The 13,045-nt window shown below is 43.6% G+C and overlaps 1 protein-coding gene across 1 annotated transcript in view; it reads left to right on the top strand.

Annotated features, from left to right (window-relative positions):
• VPS54 (VPS54 subunit of GARP complex) overlaps nucleotides 1-13,045 on the top strand; it is a 115,928-nt gene that overhangs the window by 77,262 nt on the left and 25,621 nt on the right. Inside the window, exons 13-14 of the mRNA XM_040351227.1 lie at nucleotides 3,714-3,843; nucleotides 7,766-7,947. Of these exons, the coding sequence (XP_040207161.1) occupies nucleotides 3,714-3,843; nucleotides 7,766-7,947 (312 nt within the window). The remainder of the gene's footprint in view (nucleotides 1-3,713; nucleotides 3,844-7,765; nucleotides 7,948-13,045) is intronic.

Here is a 13,045-nt window from a genome sequence, read left to right as displayed (position 1 = left end):
CTTTATGCGTTTCCCCCGCTCCAGTTACTACCCCGCCTGCTGCGCAGGATCCGGGTGGAGCACATACCAGTCATCCTGGTAGCTCCAGCATGGCCCAGAAGAGCATGGTACTCACTAATCTTAAGGATGGTAGTGGGAGACCCGTGGACTCTTCCTCTACGGCCAGACCTGCTATCGCAAGGTCCGATCCTCCACCCTGCCTTACGGCATCTAAATTTGACGGCCTGGAAGCTGAATCTCTGATTCTCAGGGGTAGAGGTCTGTCTCAGAAAGTAATCTCTACCCTAATCAGAGCCAGGAAACCGGTCTCTAGGGTGATTTATTACAGGGTCTGGAAGGCCTATGTAGGCTGGTGTGAGTCCAAGCGATGGCTTTCTCGCAAATTTACCATCGATAGAGTATTAAGTTTTCTCCAGCTAGGAGTGGATAAAGGATTGGCATTAAGCACAATCAAAGGACAGATTTCTGCTCTGTCAGTGTGGTTTCAGCGGCCGCTGGCCACCCACTCGCTGGTTAAGACCTTCCTTCAAGGGGTCTTACGTATTAGACCTCCAGTTAAATCCCCGCTTTGTCCGTGGGATTTAAATCTTGTTCTGTCAAGTTTACAGAAACAACCGTTTGAGCCGTTGGCTGATATTCCTTTGGTTCTACTGACAAGGAAGTTAGTATTTTTGGTTGCCATAGTTTCCGCAAGAAGAGTTTCGGAGCTGGCAGCCTTATCCTGTAAGGAACCATATCTTGTTTTTCATAAGGACAGGGTCGTTCTCCGCCCTCATCCTTCCTTCCTTCCGAAGGTCATATCCAGTTTTCATTTGAACCAGGATTTGGTATTACCATCCTTCTTCCCTAAACCTACTTCCAGAAAGGAAGGGTTGCTGCATACCTTGGATATTGTCAGGGCCATGAAGGCCTATCTTAAAGCTACAAAGAAGATCCGGAAGACAGATGTGCTGTTCATTCTACCGGATGGGCCCAAGAAGGGGCAGGCAGCTGCAAAGTCCACCATTTCTAGGTGGATTAAGCAATTAATCACTCAGGCCTACGGCTTGAAAGGGTTGCCTCCTCCAGTATCATTAAAGGCTCATTCTACTAGAGCCATGGGCGCCTCCTGGGCAGCACACCACCAGATCTCTATGGCTCAAGTTTGCAAGGCGGCAACCTGGTCTTCTGTCCACACGTTTACAAAATTCTACAAGTTGGACGTAAGAAGGAATACTGATACTGCCTTCGGGCAGGCAGTGCTGCAGGCTGCAGTTTGAGACCCTCGGATTCCGGGGGCTCCTCTTGTTCGAGTTAAATTTAAAAATTTTATTTTTCTCAACTAAGTTGGATTTATTATGATTTGAGTATATCTCTAAATTAAATCCTTTTGTCTTGGAGATGTTCTCCCTCCCCTCATTGTAAGCATTGCTTTGGGACATCCCATATAGTAATGAATGCCGCTCTGTGTCCCGTGATGTACGATAAAGAAAAAGAGATTTTTAATACAGCTTACCTGTAAAATCTTTTTCTTGGAGTACATCACGGGACACAGAGCTCCCACCCCTCTTTTTTGAGGACCATTTTGGGAGGCATACTGCTTGCTACAAAACTGAGGTACTCCTCCTATGGGAGGGGGTTATATAGGGAGGGGCATTTCCTGTTTGAGATTGCCAGTGTCTACACCTGAAGGTACTCCATATAACCCATATAGTAATGAATGCCGCTCTGTGTCCCGTGATGTACTCCAAGAAAAAGATTTTACAGGTAAGCTGTATTAAAAATCTCTTTTTCATGCGGTACAGCGCTAAAAATAGCGCTGCTATACCGCATGAAAAAACCTGCCCTGTAGTGTTCAATGTGAAAGCCCGAAGGCTTTCACATTGAAGCGGTGCGCTAGCAGGAGCGCTCCAAAAGTCCTGCTAGCCGCATCTTTACCGCGGTATAGGAGCGGTGTGTTCACCGCTCCTATACCGCGCCTTGCCATTGAAATCAATGGGAAAGCGCAGTAATACCGCGGTAGCAGTATTAACCCTTTTTCGGCCGCTATCGGGGGTTAAAACCTCACCGCTAGTGCCCGAATATCGCGGTAAATACGACGGTATAGCCGCGCTACAAATTGCGCGGCTATACCGACACCGCGGCTCCACGCCTCAATGTGAAAGAGGCTTAACTGAGATACCACTTGTTACAACCAAGGTATGCAAAATACCATCTCTGACTGCACAACACATCGAACCTTGAAGCAGTTGGGCTACAGCAGTTGCCACTACTGTCAGCAAAGAACAGACAACTGAGGCTACAATTCACCTAGGCTCACCAAAATTGGACAATAGAAGATTGGAAAAAAACTGCCTGGTCTGAGGAGTCTCGATTTCAGATGTGACATTCAGATGGCAGGGTCAGAATTTGGTGTAAACACCATTAAACCATGGATTTGTCCTACCTTGTATCAATGGTTCAGGCTGGTGGTGGTGTAATGGTGTGGGGGGATATCTTTTGACACACTTTTTCACACCTTAGTACCAATTGTTTAAATGCCATGGCCTTCCTCAGTATTGTTGCTGACAATGGCCATCCCTTTATGACTACAGTGTACTCCTCTTCTGATGGCTCCTCCAGCAGGATAATGCACCATGTCACAAAGCTCAAATCATCACGAACAGGTTTCTTGAACATGACAATAAGTTCACTGTAATCCAATGGCCTCCACAGTCACCAGATCTCAATCAAATAGAGCACCTTTGGGATGTGGTGGAATGTGAGATTTTCATCATGGATGTGCAGCTGACAAATCTGCAGCAACTGTGTGATGCCATCATGTCACTATGGACCAAAATCTCTGAGGAATGTTTTCAACACTTTGTTGAATCTATGCCACGAAGAATTAAGGCAGTTCTAAAGGCACAAAGGGGGGGTCCAACGTTGTACTAGAAAGGTGTACCTAATAAAGTGGTGAGTATATATTGGATTTCCCACCTACCTTTGTGTGTTCCAGCACCTTCTGTTGCATTCACTATAATATACAATACATTAAAAATTCAACAGGAAGAGTTGGAGACCCTCAAAGTGTCCACAGCAGGTGTGCAGACCCAAGAACTGTGGTGCATATGTCACCATTATAATTCACAAAACATTGATAAATTGCCATATGTTTAAATCTAGAATTTACCAAAAGCTGAAATATCAGTTTTAAGAATCCTGGCCCTTTAAAGAAAACTTTTGTCACTTCTTATTGCTACAAGAGGAATGAGACTCCACGTTGTTCAAAGCTGTAAATTCTGGTGGAGAGATCTTTTCAGTGGACTTCCCAAAACTAGACATTCACAAGTGATTTTGTTTTTGGTGGCTTGGTAGAAGCTCTTAAACCCCCCCCTTAATTATATTATATCGTAGGTAACTAAAACATGTTAATTGATTGTAAACTTTATAATTGTTTTGTGATACTTGCTTTGTATTTATTGTATATACCTTATGTTGTTCTAAAGAAATGGATCGCTGTGTAAGTGAATTATTAATGGTGCCCTTTATCACAGCACTAGATGGTTTTCTCCTGCAGCCTCCACCACTGCCTGCTCTGGTCTCAGTCCTCCTTCATGAACATCTATTATTAACCATGCTCATTTGCATTTTTTTTCTTTGTGTTTTAGCAGAAGTATTAAGTTCTTCATGTTTTGTAATTATAACTGGAGAGCTTATCTTGTTGCTTTTTGTCTGTTTTTTTTCTTTTTAAGAATGACTGAGGACATGAAATTAACAGACCTAGAACTTGGTAGAGTTGCTAACAGTATTCAGGAGCTGCTTTACAATGCCTCTGATATTTGCCATGACCGCTGCGTTAAATTCCTGCTGGCAAGAGCCAAGGTAATTAATAAACCTCCAACTGTTTGTCTATGATGTTTTTTTTTTTTTACAAATAATTGCTAGTCCATAAACACTGCGTACATAGACTTTTTCTTGCAAAAGGATACAATAATCTACAACCGTGATACTGAGGTTTGGTTGTTGTACAAAGCTCCCAAAGTTATATGATGTTGTGTTGTCCCTGGGATAACACTGTGGGCAATCAAATGTGAGCCGAACAAAAACCTCACTCGAATGTTCTATCACAGGCCTACATGCCAGGCAGATAATAGGTATGAGGTTTGGAGAACATTATGGATGAAAGCATTGGCTTGCAGGAGAAAAGACTAGAGGGGTTGGCACCTGAAGTCTCCAAGTTGATCATGCCTGGGATGATGGTCCTATAAAGAGGTAAAGCTTTCAGGCAGTAGGGAGACATGAGCTTACTGAATGCGTAAATGCCACACAGCATGAAGTATTTTTTTTGGTGTTGAGGAGTACACTAGTACATTTTTCATTGATGAAGAACCAATTTAGGGATCCCTCAACCTCCCCAATCAAACAAATTGCTGCTTCTAAGCTTTAACAACAGCATACTGTAATGTATAGGAGAGTACGTTAATGGCAGCCATATTACACTGTTGTCAAAGCTTAGAATCCTCCAGGGGATTCTTGCTTTGCACTTATACATATGTATAAGCGCAAAACAAGAATCCCCTGGGGGGGTTGCAGCCAAAAATGCACACAGAAGCATAAACACTTTGGCCCAGAATCTACACATATATGGGACAGACCCACTAGATATGCCTCACATCTCCTGTAGCATTGCAGCCCTTAAAGCACACACCAGAATGCAAGGAATGAAAAAACGCCAGTTGTGAAGGTTCTAAATATCATCTGGCAGAATAAAAGCTTTGCGTGAAGCATTTGGACATTCGTTCTTTCTTGGCCAGATTAATAAAGTGGCTGTAAACCTTTACATATACCCAGTGAAGTGACCAGCCTCAGGTGATACACAGAGATTAAACAAATCCTTCTATATAAGTTGTACCTATCTACAGTATTCTCTACATTCATTCAAAGTCCAGCGTTTATAAAGGTTGTCTATGCTGTCAGGAAAAAAAGGGACAGAGAGCTGAAGTTACACTCTGCAGAGCTCAGTGAGGAGAGCTCTAAGAGCTGATTGGAGGGAAGAGACACACCCCCTTCACACAGGAACAGAGCTCAAGCTGTCAATCAGCTGGAGATCCCTCTCACTGTCAACATTTTTCTCTTGGTTTCAGGAAAATTTGTCAGAAATGAATCATGATAGCAGAGGAATGAAGCAGCAGACAGAAATGACACTTAGTGCTCTTAATTGAATTAAGTACACACTATAGAGCAGTGGTTCTTAACCTTTTAGTGCCATGACCCCTTGATAAAATTTCCAAAGTTGTGGGGACCCCGACAGTAAAATTATTTTCGTAGCGTGGGTTGTCAGCACCCAAGGCAAGACAAGTAATTTGCGACCCTAACCCACGGAAATTTAGCACTCCGTGAGTCCCTTCCACTCGTACAGTATTAAAAACCCATATGGTACATTTTAGGATGTACCACTCTTTTCCTTTGTTCTCCTTTCTTTCCCTTTTATCTCTGGCTATTCCCCCCCATCCCTCTCTCTAGCCATCTTTCTTGTTTTTTCTGTCCATTTTTCATTCTTCTTGCCACCTTTTTTCCTCTCCCTTCTATGTATTCTCTATTTTTATTCCTTCTCTTACTCCTTGGTGGGGGGGAAATGGGATAAGTCACAATGCTGGGGTGAATTCTGAACAGCCAACTTAGGTGCTTTTGATCAAGGTCATCTGCTGACCTGAGAACTGTAGTGGGGACTTTTAATGGGAACTATAATCACAGGTAGTGTTACCCACTGTGTCTCCGACTTTGTGGTGTCTCATAGCAGTGACACCAATGCTGAAATCAGGAGACAGGGTCTTCTTCAGCCCCTCCCACCTCACAATCCTCACCAGTCAGCGGACCTCTAGTCTCTGCCCCCCAGCCATGCCGTGAACTGAATGGGCCACTGCGAAGAGGCTAAGTGGGTGGCCGTGGGCTTCAGGAACAGCCTAGCTGGGCGGCCACAGGCTCCATGGACAGCCCTACTGGGCAGCCGCATAAAAGCTGGAAGCGGTGCGGGCTTCAGGAACAGCCCAGGATTTGGTGACCCCTGGCAAATCATAATTTGACCCCCAGGTTGACAACCACTGCTATAGAGGGATATCTTTGTTGATTTTCGAGGTTTACAACCACTTTAATTTATTCTGACACTTGAATTGATAGAACGCTCAAGTGCTAAACATGCCTAGCCTTTAGGTGCATCTGCCATTTTTTAACTAAATGCTCCGCTCCTGAATACGTAAGTGTTTTATTTTTTTCCCTGCCTCTAAGCACCTGTAAACTCCTACTTGTGCATGAACACATAGGCTAACATGGAGGCGGAAGGCCTTAAGTTGTCTGGGAGAGTTATAATAAGGCCAGATAATTTGCCTTTGTTTATAATTAAACCAGAAAAATTATAGACGTTCCTGAGGGTTTAAAACATTTGGGAAGGAAATTGAACGGTTGTGTGAGGGACAGAAGCGAGGTTTGTGCATTTCTGCACCATCATCTTTTTTGTGAACATCTGAGCTAGATCTGATAAGGGAAGCTAAAGCCCCATACACATGAGCAGAAAATCGTACAAAAAATACCGCTTTCGAATCGATCCTACAATAATCTGATCGTTTTGTACACAGCTGTCGTCTGAAATTTTCCGAAGGGGCAAACGTGAGATTGTGCGATTTTTCTTTAATTAGTACAGTTTTCGTCCGAAAAATACAATCCAAATACATTGCATCACTTTCGAATTTTTATTCTGTCGTATGAGAATTTGCATACTTTAGTAACCTATTCGTTTTTGATATGAAGACTAGCATCCAAAAAATGGACGATCATTGGTCCGATAATCTCATTGTGTGTATTAGGCTTAAGAGTTCCAGACCTATGATAAATAGTGTGGGAGGGAGGAAAAGAGCTAAAGGCAAAACTCTGTTTTTTAATAGAATAAGGGAGGGGTATAACCCTTTTTTTTGTCACCTATGTCCCATTCGGGAGATTTCCCTTCACTTCCTGTCCTATAACCAAAATAATAATGATCATAAACTCTCTCCAAAGTGAGGGAATTTTTAGTTGTCATCAGAACTAGTGTCCACTTTGGAAGAAGTAATTTTTTCTAGTCCAGAATAGCTGATTTTCAGCTCTACAGTTTGGTTTAGGAGTAAATTTAGATTCATGTTAAACTGCGTTTCAAATTGCGCAGGAGAAGAGATCCTAAAATCTCTTTCCTTCTTGTGTGCTGCCAATTTAATAAGAGTCCTCCCCCGAGATTGGCCTTGTGGACCGTTATCTTCATTTTCTTAATCTATTAAGCAAACTAAGTTCAAGGCGGGTTCACACATGAATCGCATAGGAATGGGATTGGTGTTTCTGTGCATTCCCCTACAGTGTGATTTGACAGCCTATTCATTTAAATGAGCAGAAAATTGCACCAGACTGCACAAAAAGTAGTGCATGCACTGCTTTTGAAAACATGCCACACCATATCACATGGGCCTTTGGCACCATGCTATCTGGTGCTCGCAGACTCACTGCATTTTTGATCTGTGTTTGGGGTGCTGTTGACAATCTATGGGCGGATGCAGCAGATTGCAAAGGCAGTGCATTTTGAATGCAGTGCAGCAAACGAACACGGAATGCACCTTTTTCTACACTGCGTTCTGATGTAAACCAACCCATATATAGGTAAATCTAGAATTTGTTCGTTCAATAGACATTCAAGGATAACTGTAATTTCTAGTATGTGCTTACACAAAGCTAAAAAATAAATTTCCAACTAATATTGTTGGTTTGTCTATTTTTTTCTTAATAGGACGGTTTTCTGGAAAAGCTTAATTCCTCAGAGTTTGTGTCGCTGTCACGGACTGTTGAAACATTTGTGCAGGATACAGAAAGGGTCTGTGGCAGAAGAAGTATGTCACTACGAGGGGCTCTTCAGAGCCAAGCAAATAAATTTGTCAACCGGTTCCATGAGGAGAGGAAGACCAAACTGAGGTAAGACTTAAGCCGGCAATACATTCATAAACATCAGCAGGGACCAGCCAAATCTGGATCCATACAGGAAGGTTGTATAGAAGTTCATCTACCGATCGACTTCTCTACAACTGCCTTGTCGGATTTCTTCCGCTCGATCAACGCCGCTGGCTATAGCCGGCAGGGCTGATCAGTGTACGAGGGGGTGCTGATCAGTACTGAGCCTTACGCAGATAAAATTGAGTGAGGAAGCTGTAAATTGCAGGGTGTACTGGCCAATCAACTACCTATGATTTTAACTTCTCTTTCTTTTTCAGATCCAAAGTGAACATGGCAGCACCTCCAGAAAAATTCAATGTGAAAGAGCATAGAACCATAATTTTCTGTTTCTCCAAGGGAAAGGTGCGAAGCAGATCCATGATGAAATGTCATAAACTTTGGGTGACAGTGGCCCTTCATATGCAACAGTTAAACGTTGGGTCGCCAATTTTAAAACTGGCTATTTCGGTGTTGAAAGTGAGAAACCGATTGGAAGGCCTGTTTCTGTCTCTGTGCCTGCAAATGTGAAAGCCATCCATGACATGATCATGGAGGACCGCTGAATACAAGCCAAAAGTATTGCTACATATCTGGGAATATTACATGAGAGAGTTGGTCCCATTATCCACAATGATTTGGAAATGAGAAAGCTTGCAGCAAAGTGGATCCCAAAACGTTTGACTTTTGCAGGCACAGAAACGGAAACGGGCCTTTCACTGAGTTTCTCACTATGAACACCGAAATGGGCAGTTTTATTGATGACCCAATGTTGCATATGAAGGGCCACGGTCACCCAAAGTTTGGGACATTTCATCATGAATCTTTCCCTTGGACAAACAGGAACTTGATTATGGTCCTATGCTCTTCCACATAGAATTTTTCTGGAGGTGCTGCCATGTTCACTTTGAAACTTAAAAAGAAAGATAAGTTAAAATCAAAGTTGGTTAATTTTTGCACTTGAATATAGAAAAATGTATCAGTACAACCTGCAATTTACAGCTTCCTCGCTCAATTTTTTCTGGGAAAGGCTCAATACTTATTAGCACCCCCTTGTATTCCAACAGCACGGAAGTTTCCCCGCTGTTAGAGTAAAATAACTCAGCTGGCAAGGAACCAAGTCAATTTGTTTTCCATTCAGCCCACTGGTTGATCAAAAAAAAATAATTACTAATTTATTGGTTGCCTTAACAGGAACTCGGGTATTGGCTGTTTGTACAGAGGTTGCTTAAAGTGTTACTTCGCAATTTGCCTTAAAGTGATATTAAACCCTTGTATTAAAAAAAAGTATATTTAGTAGCTGATTTTTTTTTTTTCAAAACTACTTCAGACTCCACCAACCAACACGAGACTTGCTCACATTTTATTTGCTTGTAATGTCTCTGCTAAGGTTTCGCATCATTCGTGGTTTTTCTTTCTTTTTTTATTTTTTTTATTTCCCCTTTTGATAATTTTGTTTCATTTTTCCCTTTTTTCTTTTATTAAATTGATTTTCATGAAGAGTGTCTTGTCATTTACACTTATCACTTACATTTTAGAACTTACATATATATATAAAAAACATCATTCCTAACATCCTCCCGCCCACCTCTCTCCCCTTTAGTAGCTGATTTAATCACTTCTTAATGCAGCTTCTTTATCTTTTAATCCTTACCTATATTACAGTTTAAGTGGGTGCCATGACCACTTCCCCCGGTTAACTATTTCAGGATAGCTACTTTCTTTTGCAGAATTCTGTAGAGCCACCCTTGCATGCAGATACTAGAGTTTTGTCTTACTACACTGTGTGTATGTATAGAAACACACATCCCATAGCCTAGGATGGCAAGGCACACCGCTGTGCTTTTCTACTTTTCTCCCCTACCTTCTCTAAGCTAACAGACTAACTGGAGACAACACTGCCCACTGTTAACTTTTTTATATAAAGACAAGAAGTTTGGGGAAGCAGTACTGAGCAAGCAGGAGCCAGCAGCTTTGACCTGCAAGTGCTGGGGTAAGAATTGTATCAACTAGTTTCCTAATCATCATTGGAAACCGAGGAGTTTATATTCATGACTACTTTAGTTATGTTGCATTCTTCAGGTGAATGGAATTAGAAGAGGAAATGCCTGGACAGCTGCACTCCGATAAAAACGCCTTTATTGTGAAAAATAACAAAAGTACAAACCACAGCAGGTTACAGGATAAAAAAGCTGACACGTTTGATTCTCTCAACAGTGCTTAGTCATAGCTAATGTGTCGTGTGCGTCAGAATTGCATACAGACGATTGGAATTTCCGACAAGAACTTTTGTTGAGAACCAGCTCTCAAATTTTTCTTGTCGGAAATTCCGGCAGCAAATGTCCGATAGAGCCTACACACAGTCGGAATATCCGACCAAAAGCTCACATCGAACATTTGTTGTCGGGAAATTCCGACTGTGTGTACGCGGCATAACAGTTTTCTGTCCTATGGAACTGCACCTGATGAGATGCAGGAATCTGGGACATTTAGAATAATTTTTAATTTCAAAGAAAACCTTTATTCATTTAGAAAGCTGCTGTTTCATGGGCCTTTATTGGTCTCTTGAGTTTGCAGGATGCCCATCTGTGCGTTTTAATTCATTGCTTTCATCAATGTTTCCCTACGGTTTACAGTTCAGGCATTGATCACTAAATTCTCAGTCTTCGAGGCAGCGGGGGACAGCTGCAACCGATTATGCAACCATATACTGTAGGTGAGTATGTATGTTTGTTTTTTCTCTTCCGTTCATGGACGGACACAGCAGCATCTTGACCTTAGGGTATTATCCTCCTGCTAGGAGATTGACTAGGCAGAAAATCAGCATGTTAAGTGTTAAAACACATCACACAGTACAGTACCTCCCAGGGGGCGGTTCCCCTGGGTACAACCCCTTCTCACTGCATCTACAGCCTCAGTTTTTTTCTGCCTAGCACTCTGCTCCCACAATCTGGTAAGAAGCCTCGCCGTAGGCAGGGGCCCTCGTTTACCGCCCCCAATCGTTTTTTTCATCCGCCCGGTGCTGCAGGTAAACGTTCTCAGGCTGCTAAGACGCCTGCTTAAGGGCAGAAGCGTCCCTGGTTCCGCAAGCCTGCGGAAAAATCTGCATCCGCATGAAGGTCTGCTCCTGCCCATCTCAGGTGGAGGCCGACTTCGCGGCTCGGTGGATGTCTCTTCTTTCCGACCGGTGGGTTTGCGAAGTAGTTTCCTCGGCGTACACCGAGCAGATTTTTTCCTTCCAACCTCCAGCTTCCTCCGGGTTGTTGGGCGGCCCTGTTTGGGGCTGTTCAGGATCTGCTGGTGAGGGGGGTGATCGTGCCAGTTCCTTTACTGGAACGGTTTCAGGGGTTTTACTCAAAATCTGTTTGTGGTCCCCAAGAAGGAAGGGGTCCGTCCAATCCTGGATCTCACAGCCCTCAACTGTTTTGTCAGAGCGACCTTCTCCTGAGAGCTTCTTCATGCTCGGAGTTAGAGAAAGATGTGTCTATCACCTGCCAGACCCTCCGGGACTTCGGTTGGGTGCTAAATATTCAGAAGTCGGTGTTGATACTGTCTCAACGCCTGGAATACCTGGGACTGGTCCTGGATTCCTCGGAGGCGAGAGTTTTTCTTCCCATGGAGAAACTACAGACACTGGGTGCTGCGGTGCAGCGGTTGACAACCCAAAAGTGGTCGTCTCTTCGCTTTTGCATGCGAGTTCTGGGTCTCATGGTGGCCTAGTTTGAGGCGGTTCTGTATGCTCAATTTCACACTCGAGTGTTACAGAGAGAAATTCTGTTGCGTTGGGACAGGCGCCCTTCATCTCTGGATTGCCAAATCCGGGTGAGTCGCCTGGTCAGGTCTTCCCTAGTGTGGTGGCTGATGTCGCTGGTTTTTCGGGCCGGGAAGTCGTTCCTCCAGTGTCATTGGACGGTGGTCACGACGGACGCCAGTCTCATTGGCTGGGGGGGAGTGTGGGGTGTTCAGTCGGCCCAGGGGCGCTGGACTCAGGAAGAATCCAGCTTGCCGATCAATGTCCTGGAACTCCTGGGCGATCAGGCTGTGCCTCTCCAAGTGGTCTCTAAGTGGCTCTACAGGGCCGCCCGGTCAGGATTCAGTTGGACAACGTCACGGCTGTGGCTTATGTCAATCACCAGGGGGGCACAAGAAGCTTGGCTGCAGCGGCGGAAGTCGCTCACATCCTCCGGTGGGCCAAATTGAATGTTTCATCCTGCTTTACAGTCGTTAGCTTTAACGGCGTGGAAGGGCGTGGAAGGGGTCGTACATCGGTCTGAATTGGCTGCCTTGTCTTGCAAGGCTCCCTATTTGGCCATCCACATGGATAAGGTGGCGGTGCATCCGAAACCGTCGTTCCTTACTAAGGTTGTTTCCTAAGAAACGGAAGAGAAAATAGGATTTTTGTACATTCATGAGTTCATGGACGGACACAGCACCCACCCCTCCTTTGTTTGTACTGCTTGTTGACGAACTGAGGCTGCAGATGCAGGGAGAAGGGGTTGTACCCAGGGGAACCGCCCCCTGGGAGGTACTGTACTGTGTGATGTGTTTTAACACTTAACATGTTGTTTTTCTGCCTAGTCAATCTCCTAGCAGGAGGATAATACCCTAAGGTCAAGATGCTGCTGTGTCTGTCCATGAACTGGAAATGGATTTTACAGTGAGTACAAAAATCCTATTTTTGCTATCCCACACTTCTCTTTTAATGAAAATAAATAATAAAGAGGCATGCACTGTATAATCATTTCATATATTGGTCCAAAGTTTGTATAATGTGGTATTGGCATGCTGTGTATTCAAACTGAAGGCCAAAGCTGCTCATCTCCTGAGAAAATCCTAAAACAGACCAGTCCTATGCAGGGTGACTGTGAGGCTCTCCATAAAAGGAATAAACATACATTGATGAGGGATCTAGATCTAAATTCCTTAATTGGGGTTTCATAGTTCATAATCCCCAATATGATAGAAGAGCATTACAATAATTGCACCTATGCCTGTAATACATCGCTATCACTGTGTAAGAAAAATCTATTTTATTAAAGTTTTCCTAGCAAGATATTACAGCGGTCTTTGTTTTTATAGTGAC

The sequence above is a fragment of the Rana temporaria genome, chromosome 4 (genome assembly GCF_905171775.1).
Source record: "Rana temporaria chromosome 4, aRanTem1.1, whole genome shotgun sequence".
Classification (NCBI taxonomy): domain Eukaryota; kingdom Metazoa; phylum Chordata; class Amphibia; order Anura; family Ranidae; genus Rana; species Rana temporaria.
This window is presented reverse-complemented; position numbering and strand designations above follow the sequence as displayed.